This window comes from Sturnira hondurensis, unplaced genomic scaffold, assembly GCF_014824575.4.
Source record: "Sturnira hondurensis isolate 20B ecotype Veracruz unplaced genomic scaffold, ASM1482457v3 Scaffold0008761, whole genome shotgun sequence".
Lineage (NCBI taxonomy): Eukaryota > Metazoa > Chordata > Mammalia > Chiroptera > Phyllostomidae > Sturnira > Sturnira hondurensis.
The window spans coordinates 3,519,229-3,541,265 of record NW_028081392.1 but is presented as its reverse complement, the minus strand read 5'-3'; the positions used below and the strand labels follow the sequence as shown (position 1 = coordinate 3,541,265).

The window sequence follows — 22,037 nt, the reverse complement described above, 5'->3', positions numbered from 1 at the left end:
GTAAAAGGTAACATGTAATATAATACCTTGAAGTTGGTGTTCTCAGAATTACATGCAAAAAATGAAAATATATAAATACCTGGCCCAATAATATGTACTCAATAAACGTGAGTTCCTCTTGAGTTCTTTTTTAAATGACTTTGATTACTCTGTAAACATGGAAACTAAACTACTACATGTTTACAGTTTTGTTTATTTCTTCATTATGAAGGGTACACAAAGTAAACTAAGGATTAAATTTCTGCCAAGTTGTTCTGCAGGTTAATAAAATGACACAGAGCTCATTGTTGAGAAGACTCAAAATGTAATAAATCATCTTCGTGTGAGGGAATCTGTGGAAAACCAATTGTACCCAAATATATTTAAGGTGACAAGTTCAAAGGTGAACTATGTAGTTTTGAGTGCTTATTCTAGATCACAAATGCAGCAAGTCAGCTAGCAGATGTGAATGTTTATCTCACAGAAATTTGGTTATCTTTGTGAAGAGACAAAAGCCTCTTGCCCTGACCAGCGTGGCTCAGTTGCTTGGAATGTCATCCCATACACCAAAATGCTAGTTTCAATTCCTGGTTGGGGCACGTACCTAGGCTGCAGTTCCATCCATGGTCAGGGAACCTACAAGAAGCAACCAATCGATGTTCCTCACATTGCTCTCTCTCCCCTCCCCCCTCTCTCTAAAAGCAATGGAAAAGTGTTCTCAGGTGAGAATTTAAAAAAAAAAATCTCTTAAGACAGCTAAGAGAAAGAACCACAAAAAAACTCATTAAAAAAAACCCCAAAGCCCTGGCTGGTGTAGCTCAGGGAATTGAGCACGGGCCTGCAAACCACACGATTGTGGTTCGATTCCCAGTCAGGGCACATGCCTGGGTTGCAGGCCAGTTCCCAGCAGGGGACTCATAAGAGGCAACCATACATTGATATTTCTCTCCTTCTCTTCCCCTCTAAAGATAAATAAATAAAATCTTAAAAAAAACACCATTAGATTCACACATTGGCCCCAGACAAGCAAAGTGCATTGAACAGTATGATCCAAGAATTAATTCTAAAAACTGATATTCTGAGCACTTTCACAAAAGAGTGTCTAAAAATATTTACAAACTTCATCACAAATTATCCTGAACATTAAAAATCATAAGCAAAGAAAAAGCTAAATATAAAGATTGGTAATCTAAAAACAGGACACTACTACTTTAAGTCAAAAGAGATCTAAACTAAATGTAAACATGTTTCAATCCTTTTCAACTCTCTTCTTTGTATGTGAATATCAATCAAGGTAAAATCATACAAATACATACTGTAATTGTGCTTGACTAATAAAGCTTAAGGATTAAAACAAAACAATTTCCTAGAATATATGATTAATAACAATCATGTAGATTGCCAATAGTACATATACCCTTTCAGAGTATTTTAAGAATATCCTTTTATTCAATGGGCCTAGACATTACAGTATGCTTCAGAAACAGTCCAAGTGGTGAATCAGTCCCAGCTTTGATGACTTCAGGCAGCCTGTCCAGAAGAGCTGCACTGAGACAGAGAGTGGCGGCACTCTCCAGTTTTAAATGATACTGTCATTTGCCTGCCATTGGACAAAGCGTATTATACCCTTTTTGAAGGGTTCATGCCACAAAACTTCGTCACAAGTGATGCCTTTTGATATGTTCAGATAGTGAACACCCTTGGATAAGATCCCAGAACTGCCTTCTTTATCTATTTCTGCTCCATTGCAGAAATAAAAATAAAATCCCACTGTACACTGCACAGCAATTTTTCTAAGGCAAACAGTCTGCCATAAACATTCTTTACCTACAGGGAATCAATTGGACACAAATCCACATGGACAGAAAATGAATCTGGATGGTGTGACACACAGATTCTTCACTAGTATGTTTCATCCCGTATTTGGCTATGAATCCTCCTCAAAAACCACATTCACCTTGTCATTCTGCTGCTCAAGAGCTGCACAGCTTCTCTGCTGCCCAATTCCAAATTCCTCTACCTGGCTTTCAGGGGCTTTCATCACCTGGCCCAACCTGCCTAGGTAAGTGTAGTGCCAACCACCCCCAGTGTGACTGCTCCTCTCCCCACAGACCCCCCCATGACTGGCTCATGCCATTCATTCCACAAGGAGTATTTTTCTCTCTCTCCACAACTGTGCCCACCCAAAGCATTTTCCTTTTCCCTACATCTATCATCCCAAGTCCTACTTCCTACATGAAGCCTCTTTCTACTAGTCCTACCTACAATAATAGCACTCTTTCTCCAAATTCCTACTATAAAGTTAGTCTTTATTACAGCTCTTCAATTAAAAACTTCTTAAATTATTTTTAACAATTTCTCTATAGCAGTAGTTTTCCACCTTTGTTCCTCCATGATACTGTACACAGAAGAATAAAACTCACATAAGTATATGACATACCCCCATGGGATTATGCACAATTTTCAGCCACGATAGCTATAATTCCACTAAACTCTCTTCTACTAGAGAAAGTATAATAAGCCCTGACTGATGTAGCTCAGGGGGTTGGGTGTCATCTCAAAAACAGAAAAGTCACTGGTTCAATTCCAGGTCAGGGCACATGCCTGGGTTGTGGGCCAGGTCCCCTACTGGGGGTGTGCAAGAGGCAACCAATCGACATTTTTCTCCCAGATCGATGTTTCTCTCCCTCTCCTTCTTCCTCCCTTACTTCTCTCTAAAGATAAATAAATAAAATATTTTTTAAAAAATAAAGTCCCTGGCCGGTGTAGCTCAGTGGACTGAGCACACGCCTAGGAAGCAAAAGGTTGCTGGTTCAATTCCCAGTCAGGGCACATGTCTGTCTCTTTTTCTCCTTTCCTTCTCCTGTGTCTAAAAATAAATAAATAAAGTCTTTAAAAAAATAAAATAAAATAAGCCCTGGCTGGTGTAGCTCAGTGTATTGAGCACGGGCCTACAAACCAGAGGATCGCAGTTCGATTCCCAGTCAGGGCACATGCTTGGGTTGCAGGCCAATTCCCGGCAGGAGAGGCGTGATATTGATATTACGCCATACATTGATATTTCTCTCCCTCTTTCCTTCCCTTCCCCTCTAAAGATAAATAAATAAAATATTTTTTAAAATAATAATAATAAAGTAAAAAATAAAGAAAGAATAAAAACCAGTGAGTATAGTTTACCTCAGTGAAATTTAAAAGAAAAAAACCTAGAAATAAAAAATGAGAGGGGTGTTATTATACAAGTGACCTTGATTGAATATGCTCAATATACTTTTTAAGAAAAAGTAGAGCATTCATAAGCTTTGATACTTTATTACTATTAATATATGACATATAATGTCTTACCAGTGATCATTCATAATACACTGGTAAAAACTGCCATTCCATGAAATACTTAGCATGCTAAACACATGGAAAGCAATCATTAAATATTTAATTAACCAGTTAGTATGTCTAGCCCATTAATCAATCAACTGCACAGAAATATTACTGCTGGTGCCTAATGATGATGAATGAGGATGATGCAAAGGCAAACATGGAGAACAGTAGCTGAATCTCTTATTGACAGTCTCTAAAGAAACAAATCCTTTCTTACAGGGTGAGTTTAACCAATTTTTAATAGTATAGTACTCCTGAAGTCTGAAGATTGAGGCAGTTTCTATTGCAATTACCATGCAACCCTACACCTTTTGTGCAACAGTGTGGCTATTAATGCAATCTTGGGTAAAATTAGTAAATCATAAACTCTATCTGCCAGTGTAGTCGAGGATCAGATAACATTTGCTCCCCTGAGGAAAAAACCATCCCGTGACAATGCAAATCTTGCTCTATATTGCTCAAGCACTGGAAGTTCTTTGTCAACAGTTACAACTATATAATCTTTAACCGATATTAAACCATTCTCCAACACTCAACATGCCCTTCATTGCCAGTCACACAAGATTTGATTCTGAGACACCCAAATCCTGAAAATGTCAAAAGTTCTGCAAATGTCATATCCTTCTCTAAAAAATACCTAAATATATTTATATATATAAATCAGATTGCTTAGTTATAAATTTATCTATAGACCACAAGTTCTGTTTTCTCTAGCCCAGATATTCTAACATTCTAAGAGTAGAGAATGATCTAAAAATAAATGTTTAAAACTTATTTTATTCTTTAGTGTTGCCAAACCATACGCTATTTAGAAATCCTTGTGAAACTGGATGACAGAGGCAGCTTCAGTCTATCATGCCCTAGAAACTGCCAAACATCAACCAAACACCCCCAAAGAATGTCCTACTCAACAGTTCCAAGGATGTCACTAATTGCTCCCATCTGTTTCCCCTATTTGTCCCCTCCCCCTCCTAGTCAGGGTATCTACTGAAGTTATTTTCTGCTTCATTTTGCGTTCTAAAAAAAACCACTGGCAATCATCATGTTTTAAACTGCAGAATATTTATATGCCCCCCAATCTGTTCGGCAACTGCAGCCATATTTTTTTGTACTCCAGGCTATTTTTCAGGTAACATTTCATAGTATAACATATTAAGTCATACGCTTTTAAAATGCTGCTCAGGAAATTTTTCAGTTATCATAACACAATATTTTCTCGACTCTCCAAGGAAACCCGGGTATTCCCCATGGTATGATAAAGGTTAAAGCCTCTTTCATCCATTAATGATCCTTAAAAATAAATGATTCTCTTAAAAGTTGCATGGTGATGACTTTCTAATTCTGTCATTTTTTTCTACATTTGTTGGCTAGAATTCTCCTCATCAACTAGGGCTCTTAGGCTGAAATAAAGTCTATACAGTGAAATAAAGTCTATACAGAAAAGGCAGGACAGTTACAATTTTTTGTGTGAGTGTACTGGGAACTTTTAAGATCCTTTAGCAACTTTCAAATCCAGAATACTGTTAACTATACTCATCATGATATACACTACATCCCCAGAATGTACCTTAAAACTGGAAGTCTGTACCTTTTCATTACCTTCACCGATTACACCCACCCCTCACTCCACACCTCTGGCAACTACCAATCTGTTTTCTTGATCTATGAGTTTAGTATGTTTTTAAGATTCCACAATAAGTGAGACCATACACTACGTGTCTTTCTCTGACTGATTTCACTCAGCATAATGTTCTCCAGGTCCATCCATACTGTTGCAAATAGCAGGATTTCCTTCATTTTTATGGCTGAATAAAACTCCATTATACACATAAACATACACACACACATCTTCTTTATCCTTTCAGTCACTGATGGACCACTTAGGTTGTGTCCATGTTTTGGCTACGGTAAATAATGCTGTAATGAACAAATAGGTACACATATCTTTTTGAGATAGTGATTTCATTTCTTTTGGATAAATACCAAAAAATGGAATTGCTCGATCATATGGCAGTTCTACTTTTAATTATGTGAGGAACCCGTAGAAAGGCAGGATAAATGCTTAATTCTTTTCTTTAAGCTACCAATTACCAGAGTAAGGGGTTGGTGTCCTAGTTACCACCACTGGTGATCAAGTAAGTTTTGTTTTCTTTTAAAGTTACCTACTTTTTAGAACATGTTTCATAACTAGGCCAGACTCCTTAATTTTCTAAGTTCCCAAGAAAGCCTATGAGAACACATCGCATATTTCATGGGTACATCTCTGGAAGTGAGCAGAAATGAGTTTACTGAAAAAAAGTCATTTATTAATACTAATCAAATGGTATTCCTAGACTTGAATGTCAAGGCTGAAAGAACTTTCTGTAGGGCCATCTAGTCCAACGACCCACCCGACATTCTAACTCCCTGTACACTGTCTCACCATGCTCTATATGTTCCACGGGATGAGGGGCAAACTGGTGCAAGCTGGAGATCTGAGATTAATGTAAGGTAAATGGAAGTTTAATTAAAATATGCCTACTGACAGCAAAGGTTTCCTCTTAATATTACCATAATGATGGAACAGCACATAAAGTAGGCTCACCTTCGTTAGAGCTAGAAAAAACCTTGGAGGTCGCCAAGTTCAATAAAAGCAAGTCAAAAATAATACTCCCACAAAACAGGCTCTACAAGTAACAGATGCTTCTGGTACCTTACTTTCTTGACACATGAACATTTTACAGAATTAACAGAAACAGAGTTCTGTAGAAACACCCACTCAAGTTATTTAGAAGTAAGACATCAATATGGGTACAAATTTGCATCCATTCAATGAAAATAATAGAACATAAGGCAGATAAAAATAAACACTTCTCACTTTATTTAAAAGTGTAATATATGATACTTTCAGAAAACTGCACAAAACATATGTATAATAAATAACTATAAAAAACAACCACCCAACATTGTAAGTCAACACTATATAAGTCAAAACAACTCAACACTTTAAGTCAAGAAATAGAACACTTTATAAGACCTCATGTGCTTTTATCCCTGTGTATAACCCTCTTCTTTCTTCTCAGAGATACCATTACACTGACTTTTATGATTATTGTTTCCTTATTCATCTTTATCATTTTACCAAACAAATGGACATCCCTATTTCTACAATTTATTTCTATAATTTCTCTGAACTTTAAATAAATTAACCTCGCTGGCTGGTGTGGCTCAGTAGATTGAGTGCCGACTGCAAACCAAAAGGTCACTGGTTCAATTCCCAGTCAAGGCAAAGGCCTGTGTTGTAGGCCAGGTCCCCAGTAGGGGGCACACATGAGGCAACCAGACACTGATGTTTCTCTACCCCTTTTCCTCTCTCCTTTCCCTTCTCTCTGAAAACAAAAATGAATAAATACCAAATATATTTTAAATATATTTTATTGGTTATGCTATTACAGTTGTCCCATTTCCCCCACTTCATTCCCCTCTACCCTGCACACCCTCTCCAACCCACATTACCCCCCTTTAGTTTATGTCCATGTGTTTTAAGTAATTTAGCTTCTACATTTCCCATACTATTCCTGCCCTCCACCTATTTTCTACCTACCATCTATGCTACCTATTCTCTGTACCTTTTCCTCCCCTCTCCTCCTCCTACTCCCCTGTTGCTAACCCTCCATGTGATCTCCATTTCTGTGGTTCTGTTCCTGTTCTAGTTGTTTCCTTAGTTTGTTTTTGTTTTAGGAATGGTGGTTAATAATTGTGAGTTTGCTGACATTTTACTATACATGTTGTTTATCTTCTTTTTCTTTGATAAGTCCCTTTAACATTTCATAAAATAAGGGCTTGGTGATGATGAACTCCTTTAACTTGACCCTATCTGGGAAGCACTTTATCTGCCCTTCCATTCTAAATGAAAGCTTTGCTGGATAGAGCAGTCTTGGATGTGGGTCCTTGCCTATCATGACTTGGAATACTTCTTTCCAGCCCCTTCTTGCCTGTCAGGTCTCTTTGGAGAAATCAGCTGACAGTCTGATGGAAAGTCCTTTGTAGATAACTATCTCCTCTATTCTTGTTGCTTCTAGGATTCTCTCCTTCATTTTCATCTTGGCTAATGTAATTATGATGTGCCTTGGTGTGTTCCTTCTTGGGTCCAACTTCTTTGGGACTCCCTGAGCTTCCTGGATTTCCTGGAAGTCTATTTTCTTTGCCAGACTGGGGAAGTTCTTTTTATTATTTGTTCAAATAAGTTTTCCACTCGTGGCTATTCCTCTTCCCCTTCTGGTACCCCTATAATTTGGATGTTGGAACATTTAAAGATGTGCTGGAGGTTCCTAAACCTCTCCTCTTTTTTTTTTTTTTTGAATTCTTGTTTCTTCACACTTTTCTGTTTGGTTGTTTCTTTCTTCCTTCTGGTCCACTCCCTTGATTTGAATCCCAGTTTCCTTTCCATCACTGTTGGTTCCCTGTGCATTTCCCTTCATTTCACTTAGGGTAGCCTTCATTTATTCATCTAATTTGTGACCAAATTCAACCAATTCTGTGAGCATCCTGATCACCAGTGCTTTGAAGTGTGCATCTGATAGGTTGGCTATCTCTTGGTCGCTTAATTGTATTATTTTTAGAGCTTTGACCTGTTCTTCCCTTTCAGCCATTTTTTTGTCTTGGCACACCCATTACATAGTAGGGGTGGAGCCTTAGGTGTTCACCAGGGAGGGACAATCCATGTCCCTACGTTGTTGACGCTGTATGTGGGGGCAGAGCCCAAGAGGGAACAATGGCCCTTGCTCAGCTCTCTGTTGCACCTCAGTCCCTTCTGCACTTCCCCCAAGTAAACTGGACCTTTCTGATGCTGGTTCCCCAGTGGGTGGGCTTGCATGTCTTCTAGGACCCTGTGGGTCTCTCCAGTGAACTCTCCTGTGAGGCTGGGAGTCTCTCCCTGGACCTCAACCCCCACAGGTGTTTTCAATCAATGTTTTGAGGCTTTACTGGGACCCTGGGTTGCAAGGCCTGTCTTGCTCCCTAGTTATCTGCAAACAAATGTGAGACCACCCAGTCAGCAAGCCTCCTTGCTCTAGGTGCCCCCATTCTCAACTGCCACCTTGTTGGGTCTTCCCGTTGCCACCCTGTGCCCGGTGTCCGCCCACTGCATCTTGCACACCCGGGGTGACTTGCACACCTGGTGTCACCGCTTCCTGTGCCACAATCCCTCTCCACTCAGCTGCCTGACTCTGCTCTGCTTACTGATCTGGATGAATGTGTCTATTTCAGCTCCTTGGCTGTCTGACTTGCACACAGTTCAATTTTCTATCAGTTCTGGTTATTTTGTTTCTAAATTTTTGTTGTCCTTATTCTGGTTGTACAAGGAGACACAGGGTGTCTACCTACTCCTCCATCTTGGCCAGAAGTCTGAATAAAATCTTTCCTAAAACTTTTTTAAACTTTAAAAAATTTAAATTCAATTAAAAAATAAATAAGTAAATAAATGGAACCTAACTACCTATTAGCTATCAATAATTCATTCATATCCCTCAATTATTTTATTCATTTATTTTTTTTCTTAATTGAGGTGGAATTCATTTAACATAAAATTAACCATTTTAAAGTGGAAAATTACAATTCCTTTATTACTGATTAATGTTCAAGCTTATGAATACACTATGATTATTTCTATCCATACTAATGTAGATAGACCAGTGAGGATCATCAAGAACAATGTCAATATCGATATTTTTGTATATGGAGCTTAGTGCGCATGGGCATAAATTTATCTAGGGAACACCTGGGAGTGGACTTTCCTATCTTCTACTTTAGAACTGCAAAACTTCCATTTCAAAGTGGCTGCACCAATTTATACTCCCAACAGCAATTTATGAGAGCTCCTGTTGCTCCACATACTCATCAGAACTTCTTAATTTAGGGGCTTACAATGGAATAATTTGCATTTCTCTGATGAATGATGAGATAGAGTACCTTTTACAGATTTATTGGCGATTTAGATTTCCTTTCTTTTTAAATGCCTGTTCAAAGTCTTTACCCCTCTTTTTATCTCATCCTTTTTTTCCCTTAAACATGATATGAGAAATTATTGGTTGCCTGCAACGCATGCCCAACGGGGAATCAAACCTGCACCCCAGGCAGGTGCCCTGACTGGGAAACAAACCAGCAACACTTTTATGTACAGGATGACACTCCAGCCACACAGGCATGGACTACTTATGAGGTAGACACACTGTGCCTCCTCAAACAACCAAAAGAAGGACGACAATTTATAAGTCATTCATTCTTAGTGACTTATAGAGGCTCTACTTTTTAAAAAAATTATATTATGCATCAGCCTTTCACTTAGGACTTTACTACCATATTGAACAAAGCCATTGATCAAAGAAAAATGTAATAAAGAACCTAGGAGTGGGCCCTGGCTGGTGTAGCTCAGTGGATTGAGCGCGGGCCTGCGAACCAGATGATCAAGGTTCGATTCCCAGTCAGGGCACATGCTTGGGTTGCAGGCCAGTTTCCGGCAGGGGCCAGTTCCCTGCAGGGGATGCACGAGAAGCAACCATACATTGATGTTTCCTTCCTCTCTCCTTCCTTTCCCCTCTAAAAGATAAATAAATAAAATGTTTAAAAAAAAAACTTTAAAAAAAAAAAAAAAGAACCTAGGAGTTTTTTTTAAATCCTCACTGGGGATATGTTTTATCAATCTTGGAGCCAGCGGGGAGAGAGAGCGAAACATCGATATGAGAGAGAAACTTCGATTTGTTGCTTCCTGTATGTGCCCTAACTGGGGATCAAATCTGCACTTAATTATGTGCTGTCATCTGGGATGAAACCTTTTGGTGTATAGAACCATGCTGCAACCTACTGACTCACCTAGACAGGGCCCTGGGAAGTTGTTAGTTAAAACTTACAACCTCTACTTTTATGCAGGATAGGCCAAAAGGTCTATTTTGAAAATTATTTGTAGGAGAATCAGGTGATATACAAATATACCTCAAATTTAAAATGCTACTGAAATACAGTAATTTTTAAGAAATTATCCCCTTATCTCCAAGCAAGACTGTTTATGTATAATTCAGATTCATGCATGAAAAGATCAGAATGTTTCTGAATCCTTTCCATTTTGGAAAACAAAACTCGAAAGTCATGGTTTTATTATAAATAATGATGTTAAAAATGCCTAACACCAATGAATAAAATCAACAGTAGGAAAGCTAAGTGTTAAAAGGTGAAAAATTAAAATTTCAATTGTAAACACAGCCTTATATTTAAAAAATAAATAAAAGTTGCTCCTGGATCAGTTACTTTTCTTTCCTAAGAGGATTATTATGCTTGGCAACAAAAGAATATTTTAATTACTCACTTAATAAATGCTGGTGGCATATCTCTCTTCAAAATCTGATCCTCCGTGGTTTGAACAGTCTCTTTTCCAACCTACAGAGGAAAAAAAATTCACAATTCAGATATAAATTCTGACTTTTTAAAAACTTTTTTTGTTTAAATCTCGGGCTTTTAAATTCTTACTTAAACACATTTAAAGCATATAGTTTATAGTAAATCTATCCTTGAAGTTTCCAATTCAAAAAATATTCCTGGCTATTTCTCCTATATATGCTTCCATTACATACTTGGATAACAACTTGAAGTCTAAACAAATGTATTAATCCTTCTCCAGAGTAATTAATTTGAATGCATCATTGAGAACAGTAAGAAAAAAGAAAAATTCATCATCAAGAATATATATGTGTGATATGTGTGTGTTTAACTGACAAACTGCTACATCTCTAAAAAAAGCACTTGAATAAAAACTACATGAATCAAGTTGGATAGACTAAAATGTCTATACAGAAAACAATGTGTTACTGAACTGGGAAAAATATGTGAAGGAATTATGAATCTGAAACTAGAAACCAAAAATGAAAATACACTACTTTACTTGTAATCAATACATTTTTTCCCTACTAACAGAGCAACTTAAAAAGAAAAAATATATAATGCTAAATGCTACAATGTAATACTTTTACATCCTGCTGGTGGCAATATAAATTAAAATATCTTTAGACAATCATTCATTACTGTGTGTTAAGGCACAAAAAATGTCATTACCTAAGAACTTCATTTATGAGAATGTAATTACAATGTAATTACATCCTACTGGTGGCGATATAAATTGGAGTATCTTTAGACAATTATTTGTTACTGTGTGTTAAGAAACATAAAAAATGTCATTATCTATCTAAGAGCTTCATTTATGAGCATATACCCTATAAGCAATAATATCAAATGTGGTAATTAACAATATTCATAAAAATATTCGCTACCACATTGTTTATGAAAGCTAAAACATTTTTAAAATAATAAGGAACATTTACATGAATTAAGATATATCTTTAGACTTGAGTATTTTTATGGGGCTATTAAAACAATGGTTACAAAGACTCAGCCGACTTCCGGCGAAGATGGAGACATAGGTAGACACACTGTGCCTCCTCAAATAACCAAAAGAAGGACAACAATTTAAAACAAAAAGTAAACAGAACTTTTTTTTTCCAGAAAAATCGAACTGTATGGAAGTCCAACAATCAAGGAGTTAAAGAAAGAGCATTCATCCAGACCGGTAGGAGGGGCAGAGGTGGGAAGCTAGGTGGCGAGGACACGTGGCAAGGTAACAGCTGGAGGACCAGGGAGGGCAAAGCTGAGGCTGGAGGGCAAGGCAGCAGCTGGTGGACCTGGTAAGGTGGCAGACTGTGGACTAAGCAGTCTCACATTCCTGTGCAGATAAACCAGGAGGAACAACTGGGGAGCACAACCCAGGGTTCCATAAAGCCTGAAAACACTGACTGAAAACATCTACGGGGCTTGAAGTGGCTGTGGGAGAAACTCCCAGCCTCGCAGAGAGTTCATTGTAGAGATCAACAGGGTCCTAGAATGTACACAAGCCCACCCACCCAGGAATCAGCACCAGAAGGGCCCAATTTGATTGTGGGTAGTGGGGAAAGTGACTGAAAACTGGCAGAGAACAGAACATGCACCATTGTTCCCTCTCTGACCCCTCCCCACATACAGTGTCACAACACAGGGACCTGGGTTGCCCCTCCCTGGTGAACACCTAAGGCTCCACCCCTTACTATGTAACAGGTGGAACAAGACCAAAAAAATGGCCCAAATGAAACAACAGATCAAAACTCCAGAAAAAAATACAACTAAGTGACAAACAGGTAGCTAGCCTATCAGATGCACAGTTCAAAACACTGGTAATCAAGATGCTCACAGAATTGGTTGAATATGGTCACAAATTAGATTAAAAAATGAAGGCTACACTAAGTGAAATGAAGGAATATGTAGAGGGGACCAATAGTTATGGGAAGAAAACAGTGTGGACCAGACAGAAGAAACATTCAACCAGAACAGAATGAAAAAACAAAAATTCAAAAATGAGGAGAGGCTTAGGAACCTCCAGGACATCTTTACACATTCCAACATCCGAATCATAGGGGTACCAGAAGAAGAAGAGCAAGAAATGGAAAACTTATTTGAAAACACAATGAAGAAGAACTTCCCCAATCTGGCAAAGGAAACAGACTTCCAGGAAGTCCAGGAAGCTCAGAGAGTCCCAAAGAAGGTGGACCCAAGGAACATCATAATTACATGACCTAAGATTAAAGATAAAGAAAGAATCTTACAAGCAGCAAGAGAAAAGGAGACAGTCACCTACAAAGGAGTTCCCATCAGACTGTCAGCTGATTTCTCCAAAGAGACCTTGCAGGTAAGAAGGGGCTGGAAAGAAGTATCCCAAGTCATGAAAGTCAAGAACCTACATCCAAGATTGCTCTACCCAGCAAAGCTTTCATTTAGAATGGAAGGACGGATAAAGTGCTTCCCAGATAAGGTCAAGTTCATCGACACCAAGCCCTTATTATCTGAAATGTTAAAGAGACTTATCTAAGAAAAAGAAGATAAAAAATATGAACAGTCAAATGACAGCAAACTCACAGTCATTAAAAACTGAACCTAAAACAAAAATGAAAACAAACTAAGCAAACAACTAGAACAGGAACAGAATCACAGAAATGGAGGTCACATGGAAGGTTATCAGTGGGGGATTTGGAGGGGGAGAGAGGGAAGAGGTACAGAAAATAAGAAGCATAAATTGTAGGTGGAAAATAGACAGGGGGAGGTTAAGAATAGCATGGGAAATGTAGAAGCCAAGGAACTTATATGTATGACCCATGGACACGAACTAAAGGGGGGGAATGTGGGTGGGAGGGGGTGTGCAGGGTAGACGGGAGTGAATGGGGGAAATGGGACAACTGTAATAGCATAATCAATAAAATACATTTTAAAAAAGATTCAGCCTATGGGAAAATTTATGACATTCTATTTTATTAAAAGGAAAAATAAAATAAATATACTATGATTAAAACAAACCAAATTCCATATGTATAAGGCAAAACAGTAAAAGAATATAAAACAATATGTTAACAGTGGTTTTATTAATTCTTGGGAAAATTTCAAGTGAATTTGTATCTATATTTTCTATTTTCTAATTTTTTTAAATGTGAATGTAGAATTTTTTAATTAAAATACTAATACTAAAATGTCACTGGGTTTCTAAGGTACAACTATTTCTTTACCTAATAATTTTAGTAATTATCTGTTATTTTATAGAAATCTTCTACATGGTAATGGCCAAAAATTTAAAAATATTGAAATATTAAAAGCCACGCTTACCAGATTTTGTGTATGTGCACGTGTTTTTATTATACCACAAATGTTGCACATACTCACTTTTTTCCAAATTATTCCTATGCAGGGCTTTGATGTCAATTTTTCTTTCACTATATGACATCTTCTAAAATATTATAGAAGAAGTAAACTTTAAATAGTAAGTGGTGAAATTCACCAATTCTACCAAAACAAAGCTACCTAAGAGAATGAAACCATATATATAAACTTATTTTTAACGCAGAAATCTGAAATTTTCTAAACTCAGAATGGAAAGTATCTCAATCCTACTATGTATCCGATTCAAATTTTTACTGAATTTAAAGAAAAAAGTAATTAAGAAAAATCCATAAATGCACAGTAAAATAGTTGAAGAAACACAACAAAGTACTCTCAGGGATTACAAGTCATGCATAAGTTAATGAATACAAGTTTGTTCATTCAAGTTAATAGCTCAGAAAGAGCAACACACATATACCACTGAGTAACAGCCAGTGCTTTTGTAGACAATAGACTGTCTGTATCATAATAAAAGCCTTTTAAGTCAGCAGCTTGTGCTGCAGAGTTTTTCAGATCAAAACATGACAGAATATTTCCAGATGTATTGTTCACTGTATTCCCAGACTAAAATCAACCATTCAAAAAGCTGTGGGACTTGATTTCATGAAATAAAAAAAAAAATGATGTTCAGCAACAAAGTCACTAGTTCATACTAGTATAAAGGACCTAAATGTTAGTCACATTCAGATACATGGAGTGTCCTTTCATTTTTGACATGAGGAAGAAGATATCATAGGAAAAACTCTGAGACCACATTGCTGTTACTGGCCAGCATCTAGCAACCTGGTTGCCAGGAAATGCCTTTATCACTTAGGTAAAATAAATAGTAAACCAAAGAAGGAAGGAGGAAGGAGGTATGTCTCACACACCAACTCAGTAGTCCTAAGCCTGGTCTGATAATATTGCCAGGTGTTTCAACATCACGAGAAACACTATGTTAGCAAGAAAGAAGGGAAGTCCTTAAAATTCTATGTAGCGTTTCCACTATCTGAGAAAGAAAGCCCTGAAACTGAGCTTTCATCCCAGGGCCTAGAATGCAGGAGACGGCCCACGGTGCCCAAAGAAGAAGCCCATAATACAAGTTTGGTTATTGTCTACCTCTGGTGACTATCTGTTTTACAAGGGAGTCCCTAATGCTTACAGAAAGAGCCCATAAATAACTTTGGAAAGTGCTCCAATTTTAATTAACTGCCTCCTGTCATATATTTGTTTTACAACAAGATGAACAAACGGAGTCTGGAACAAGGTAAGTATTCGGGTTAACCAACCCTCACACATACCTAAGTTTAGGTAGTCAAGCGCCCTCCGAGGAAAGCTGGCATCACATTTACTCATTAATCAATACATAACTTTTTCCTCCTATCCCACCAACCATATAAGTCCTCAGAACAAAGGACTTGCTCTCTCTCCAGGGCCTGGGATGCTCTTGGCTCTCTGGCCACCCGGCCTCAGGCCACCCGAGGGCTTGCCACCTGGTCTTCAGCCACTCTTACTTTTGCCGCCCTGCTTTGCCCTGAAACTTTGCCTTTTACCCCCCACTCTAGCTAGTCCCACCTTCTTCCATGGGAACAGATCACTATAAACAGACTGCACACTACTAGATTTGCTGATCTGTAATTCTTTACATGTGTCAGCAAGAAGAACCAGGTCTCCCCTGTCAACAGACACACACATACACACTGAGAAGAGAGGAGGGGTGGAATTCCTCTTATGGCTTCTTGAGGAAGTATTCACTTATCAAGTTTTATTAAACATACTCCAGCCACTGTTGTAGGTACTAGGATAGTACACGGAACAAATACAAGTTTTCTGCCATTGTAGAACCTATATTCTGGTAGAAATAGACAGAGAGTGCGCAAGTAAATAAATAAATATACACGATCATTCCAGACAATGGTAAGGATGATCCTATAAAAAGTAGAGCAGATGCCCTGGCTGGCGTGGCTCAGTGAATTGACCACCACCCTGAGAATCTAAAGGTTGCTGGTTCAATTTCCGATCAAGGCACATGCCTGGGTTTTGGACCAGGTCCCCAGTTGGAGGTGTGTGAATGGCAAGTGATTGATGTATCTCTCACACACCGATGTTTCTCCCCCTCTATTTCCCCCTCCCTTCCTCTCTCTCTTAAAATATCTAAATAAATTTTTTTTTAAAAAAAGAGTACAGTGGAAGGAGCCTAGCTTAAAAAGAACAGGCAAAGAAGGCTTCTCTGAGGAAGTGACTTAGAAGCTGAGAAGGAATCACTCATGCAAGAGCCTGAAAAGAACAATCCAGAGAGAGAAGCGTGGGGGCAGGGTGGGCGTGGCAGCATGAGTGCTAAGGCAGGAAAGTTTGGGTGTGTTCAAACAGGCCAGAGAGGCTGAATCTCACTGAGGAGGAAGGTATGGTGACTAGGCTGGGTGAGCAGGAAAAGGCCAGATCACAAAGAGGCTTTTAGGCCAGGTTAAGTTGTTTGGAATCTTTCTAAGTTCAATAGGAAGCAGGGGTGCTAAACAAGAGATTGACATGATCTGATTTTGTTTTTAAATGATCATTGTGCCTGTTATATGAAGTGATTTTCACAGGCGAGGGTAAACAGGGTATCCAGTTAGGAGGCCATTGCAGTCATCCAGGGTAGGGCTGACAGTGTCTTAGAACAAGTCATGCAGATGGAAATGGAGACTGACTTCTTTTGGAAGCAGACAGAATTAACAGGACTTGCTCTTGGACTGATTAGGGGAGGGGTCACAGAATAGACTGAGGGACAGAAAAAATACCTTTTTCAAAAGCAGCAGTGCTAGAAGACTGATACATGGCAAAGATTTATCATGAAAAGATAAAACAATCAGTAAGTACACCAGGCAAAACCATTAAAACAAATATTCTGACACGGGCAGAGATAATTATTAAAGAATGAATTTTATTGAATTACTTTATGTCTCTCTTGTAAGGGGAAAACAGGTAGGGAAAGAGAAATAGATATTAGAGACATATTTAAGGGCTACCTATCTACAAGCTATTTTTAAGTATTCAAGTGATGGGCACCAAACCTGATTTACTACTCTAAACTGCATTCATACTTACAGTGTCACTAACCAAAAATGCTCTGATCTTCAATATGCTCAGTCTAGAATCAGGTCAAGTACAATGAGTGGTCCGGTTTTTAAGGCACAACATAGAAAACACGACAATGTAGAATGACTGCCATTTTCACTTGGGGAGTTCATTTTTGGCCATGCTATCCAACAGAACTTTCTGCTATAATGGAAATGTTCTTCTTAAACTGTGCTACCCAGTACAGTAGCCACTAGCCACACGTGGCTATTGAGTACCTGAAATGTGGCTAGTGCAACTGTGGAACCAAACTATTATTTTTATTTAATTTTAATTAATTTAAAATTCTTAATTAAAACTTTTTTCCTTACAGTTTTAGGTTCACAGCAAAATTGAGGGGAAGGTACAGAGATTTCCCATACACCTCCTGCCCCCACACATCAATAGCCCGCCCCATTAGAAACATCCCCCACTGGGGTGGTAGACGTCACAACTGATGAACCTACCATTGACACGTCATAATCAGCAAAGTTCATAGTTTACATTACAGTTCACTCTTGGTGTTGTATATTCTATGGGTTTGACAAATATACTTGTATAATGACATGTATCCATGCAGAGAATTGCCCTAAAATTCCTGTGCTTTGCCTGTTCATCCCTCCCTGCCCCCAAACCCCTGGCAACCAGTGCTATTTTTACTGTCTCATAGTTTTGCCTTTTCCAGAATATCATATATATATATATATATATATATATTGAAATCATACAGTATCTAGCCTTTTCAGATTGGCTTCTCTCAATTACNATATATATATATATATATATATATATATATATATTGAAATCATACAGTATCTAGCCTTTTCAGATTGGCTTCTCTCAATTACTTTTAATTTTAATTGCCACTTGTGGCTAGAGGCTACCTTATTAGACAGCTCAAGTCTCTGGGACTTGGTCTCCGAAAGCTGATCTTCCTGCCTCCAGATTCCTCTTTCTCCAAAGCACCCTTCACACAGCTGCTAGATTAACCTTCCTTTTTGCTTTTGCTATGTGGTATCTTCACCAAAAAATAAAAATAACAATAAATTTTAAAAAGGGAGCTGGGCCTGGAGTGGTGAATGTTGCCAGGTAGAGAAGAGAGATATCGGACAGTCCAAGCAGAAAAAGAGACACAGGCAAAGGCTTGGGTGTGTTTGAGCATGTGACTGACTTGACATGAAAGACAGGCTGGTGTGACTTCAGCAGGGGACTCGAGGCTAGAAAGGAAAGTCAGCCTATGAGAAGCTGTACACCAAGTGAGGGCAGAGAGGATTCAATAACTTAACCTGCCCATTTATTCAAAGGTTATCATCCTCTGTTCTAGATCTTTCCAAATCAGTGTTCAATCACTAAAGTATCAAGTCAAGAACTTTCAAAGAAGCCAGTTTCTAAAAATATGCAGGACCAGAAATCATCTCCTTCTTATGAACAACTGGCAAAGCCTATCTAGGAGAGCCAAGACAAAGCTTCACATTTTCAAGCGATCAGCCAGATCACAGGAAATGCACTTTCCTCCTCTCTCCCCGCAACACCAGAATAGAAATGGTTTGTATAGCTCCCATCTTTTCCAAATAAAAAAAGAAGAACAATTAAGAAAGGGATTAATTCACAAGATGTTCTTTGTTAAAGGACAGGAACCGCCCTGGCGGGCGTAGCTGAGTGGATTGAGCACAGTGAGTCCAGGCTGCTAACCAAAGGGTTGCCAGTTCGATTCCTGGTCAGGGCACATGCCTGGGTTGCAGGCCAACTCCCCAGTTAGGGGCATGAGGGAGGCAACTGATCAATCTCTCTCTCACTCATTGATCTTTCTCTCCCTCTCTACCTCCCCCCCTTCCCCTCTCTCTCAAAATAAATGAGTCTTTTATAAAAATTTTTAAAGATCTCACTTCCTGCATATTTTATCTATATGTTTCATGATTGTGGGGTTAGACTGAAGTGGATGCTTGACTTTTTTAACCTTGAAATAAATCTTATTTCCTCTGGGACAAAAAAAAACCTATGTGTTAACATATTTAAACACACACACACACACACACACAGAAAAAAGTGACATACAGATCTTACTTATAGTTTAATTCAGAGCAGGTTTTCCACGTCAGCATTTAAAAACAACCCTTTCGAAATAATCTAACTTTTAAATACATCTTATTTTTTCTAAACTATATTCCATTGCTGAAACTCAGATTTGTTGGTTCTATTCACTGCTAAAGTGATTTCTCTTTTATTTTCTTCTTCAGAAAACTGCCTCTAACTTTTTGAGGCCTGATTCCATTCAATTCAATAAACGGACAGCAAGTGCCAATTATGTGTCCACTAGGTGGTGGGAAGAGAATGAGATAAGAAATAAAGCATCCTTAGTAAGCTAAAATAATGGTAGTGAGTAAGTAAGAGGCCTGGGGGCATTTTAGGGGCTTGGCTGGAAGCCCTGTTTCCTTTGAAGAGCCCTTACTTTGTTCAGTAGCTAATTTAAATATCTTTTGTTCAATATGTGACTTTAGTTCAAAATTCTTTGTGAGGGCCCCTTTGTCTTCTGCTGTTGTTATTATTACTCTTTTCATCACAATCTATTTGATTCAGTAATGTAGAGAGAGTTGGTTTCTTTCCAGCAAAAAAAGCCTGGCTCTGTAAAAGTCACTACCCAAACTAAAAAGTATGTTAATGTAGATGACTCCCTTAGCTAGGCTAACTGTAAGAAAGTAGGAAGACAAAACATAGCAGGGAGGACTTACGAACGTTACCAAGTTGTACGACGTAAGTGGTAACTAGAGAGCATTATATTAAAAAGGTAGCAAGGAGAGAGTAATTAACAGAAGTTCTTACTGGATGAGAAGATACAAATAATGAAAATGTAAGACTAACTTAAAGCTACAGTGACCAAATGATTGTGACCAGCCAAGGGAATGTACATCTATCTATCTGCCTATACTTAGTTTGCCTCAAATCAATGTTTCTTATGGCATTAAGTATTAAGCCAATCAATCCACTACACTAAACAGTTATTCTGATACACAGCTGTGTCCTGTACCATGATTAAGATATACAAGAATAATCTATGTGACCCACCATCAGCAACACTTTTGAGTTTTCCTACAGGGATAATGGACTTGTGATTTATCTACTCCTTCACTGGTACCTTTCATTCACAGATGATACAGCAAAGTCAAGTGTTTAAAAAGGCATATATCCAGAAAAACTAGGGCTCTTAACCTATCCTCATTTTCAACTCACTCATTCACTTAAGCACTTACTGAGTACTTTCTATGTGGTAGGCACTGTGTACAACACTGTGTGTGATGGGGATACAAAAATAAGTGGGACTCAGTCCTTGCCCTTCATAGACAAGAAAACGCTTAAGCAAACCACTGTCACAGTGTGTAGCACATGCTGTAAGTTACATGCAGTTTTCAGCTCTGCATCAGTGAGTAAAGGGAGATTTCACAGAAGAAAAGATACACTAGGAAGGTTGATAAGTGCTCTCCAGGAGGAACGGGACTGATGGAGAAAAGGAGATCTTTCCTGGAGTCGGGTAGCATATGTGAAAATAGGGCCTGTTCAGGGACGACAGAGCCACAGGGCTCAAACACAGGGGCAGGTTGGAGAGGAGATGAGGAGAGGGTAGAAAGTTGGAGAACCAGCAAGGGACCACGTCTGGGAGGGCCTTGTATGCAATGGGCTTAAGTGTCATGTTCTAAGCAATGGGAAATTATTTAATGGTTCTAAGCAAAAGATATTTCTATGTTTGCGCATTTGAACAATAAAAATACAGCAAGAATAAACCAGAGGGAAGAAAACTAGGAGGACAAGTTTAATTGTTAGTTCATTTATTCAATCAGCAAATACAGGGGAGGGCAAAAGTAGGTTGTTCATATTTAAAAATACAATAATCAACAAATAATAATACAAGAATGAACTTTGCTTCACGCACTCACAACCTACTACTGTCCCACCCTGTATTTATGTAACACACCATGTAAGGTATTATAGACAGGTATTTCAGAAAACACACGTGGGCTCTCATCTTGAAGAGCTTAGAGTCTTAGTGAAAATTAAACTAATGATGAAGTAAAGCAGCAGGACACATGGATATGAGGGCAGACATAAGAGATGCATCCACGTGACACTCACTCCCTCGGGGAGGAGAAGGAGAAATCTAGGATGACTCCCAGGCTTCTGACTCACATGACTTGGTAATGCAAGGTAATATAAGAAAGCCAAATCTGAGAGGGAAAGTAATTAGTACCAATGGGATAGTTAGATGGAGGTAAGGAAATGTTCAATAAATAATTGAATAGCTGATTCCTCAGTTTACTTGCGTGGGCTAAAGANATTTCAGAAAACACACGTGGGCTCTCATCTTGAAGAGCTTAGAGTCTTAGGGAAAATTAAACTAATGATGAAGTAAAGCAGCAGGACACATGGATATGAGGGCAGACGTAAGAGATGCATCCACCTGACACTCACTCCCTCGGGGAGGAGAAGGAGAAATCTAGGATGACTCCCAGGCTTCTGACTCACATGACTTGGTAATGCAAGGTAATATAAGAAAGCCAAATCTGAGAGGGAAAGTAATTAGTACCAATGGGATAGTTAGATGGAGGTAAGGAAATGTTCAATAAATAATTGAATAGCTGATTCCTCAGTTTACTTGCGTGGGCTAAAGAAAGCAACCCAGTGGCTCTAAAAGCCTTGGAACCCCAGCAATACCCACGGAAAAGCCCCTGATGAAAGAACAACTGATGAACAGAGCTGAGAAGGAAATGTCTGAGAGAGGGCCAGGGGGAATGGTAGAACTGGGTCACGAAAGTCAAAGGAACGGAAAATTTTAAGACAGTAAAAGAATAGTCAACAAT

General features: G+C 38.5%; 1 protein-coding gene across 2 annotated transcripts in view; it reads right to left on the bottom strand.

Moving 5' to 3' along the window:
* Positions 1-22,037, bottom strand: part of VCL (vinculin) — a 106,677-nt gene that overhangs the window by 52,474 nt on the left and 32,166 nt on the right. For both annotated transcript variants that reach the window (XM_037055960.1, XM_037055959.1), the window contains exon 2: positions 10,694-10,764. In XM_037055960.1, the coding sequence (XP_036911855.1) occupies positions 10,694-10,764 (71 nt within the window). The remainder of the gene's footprint in view (positions 1-10,693; positions 10,765-22,037) is intronic.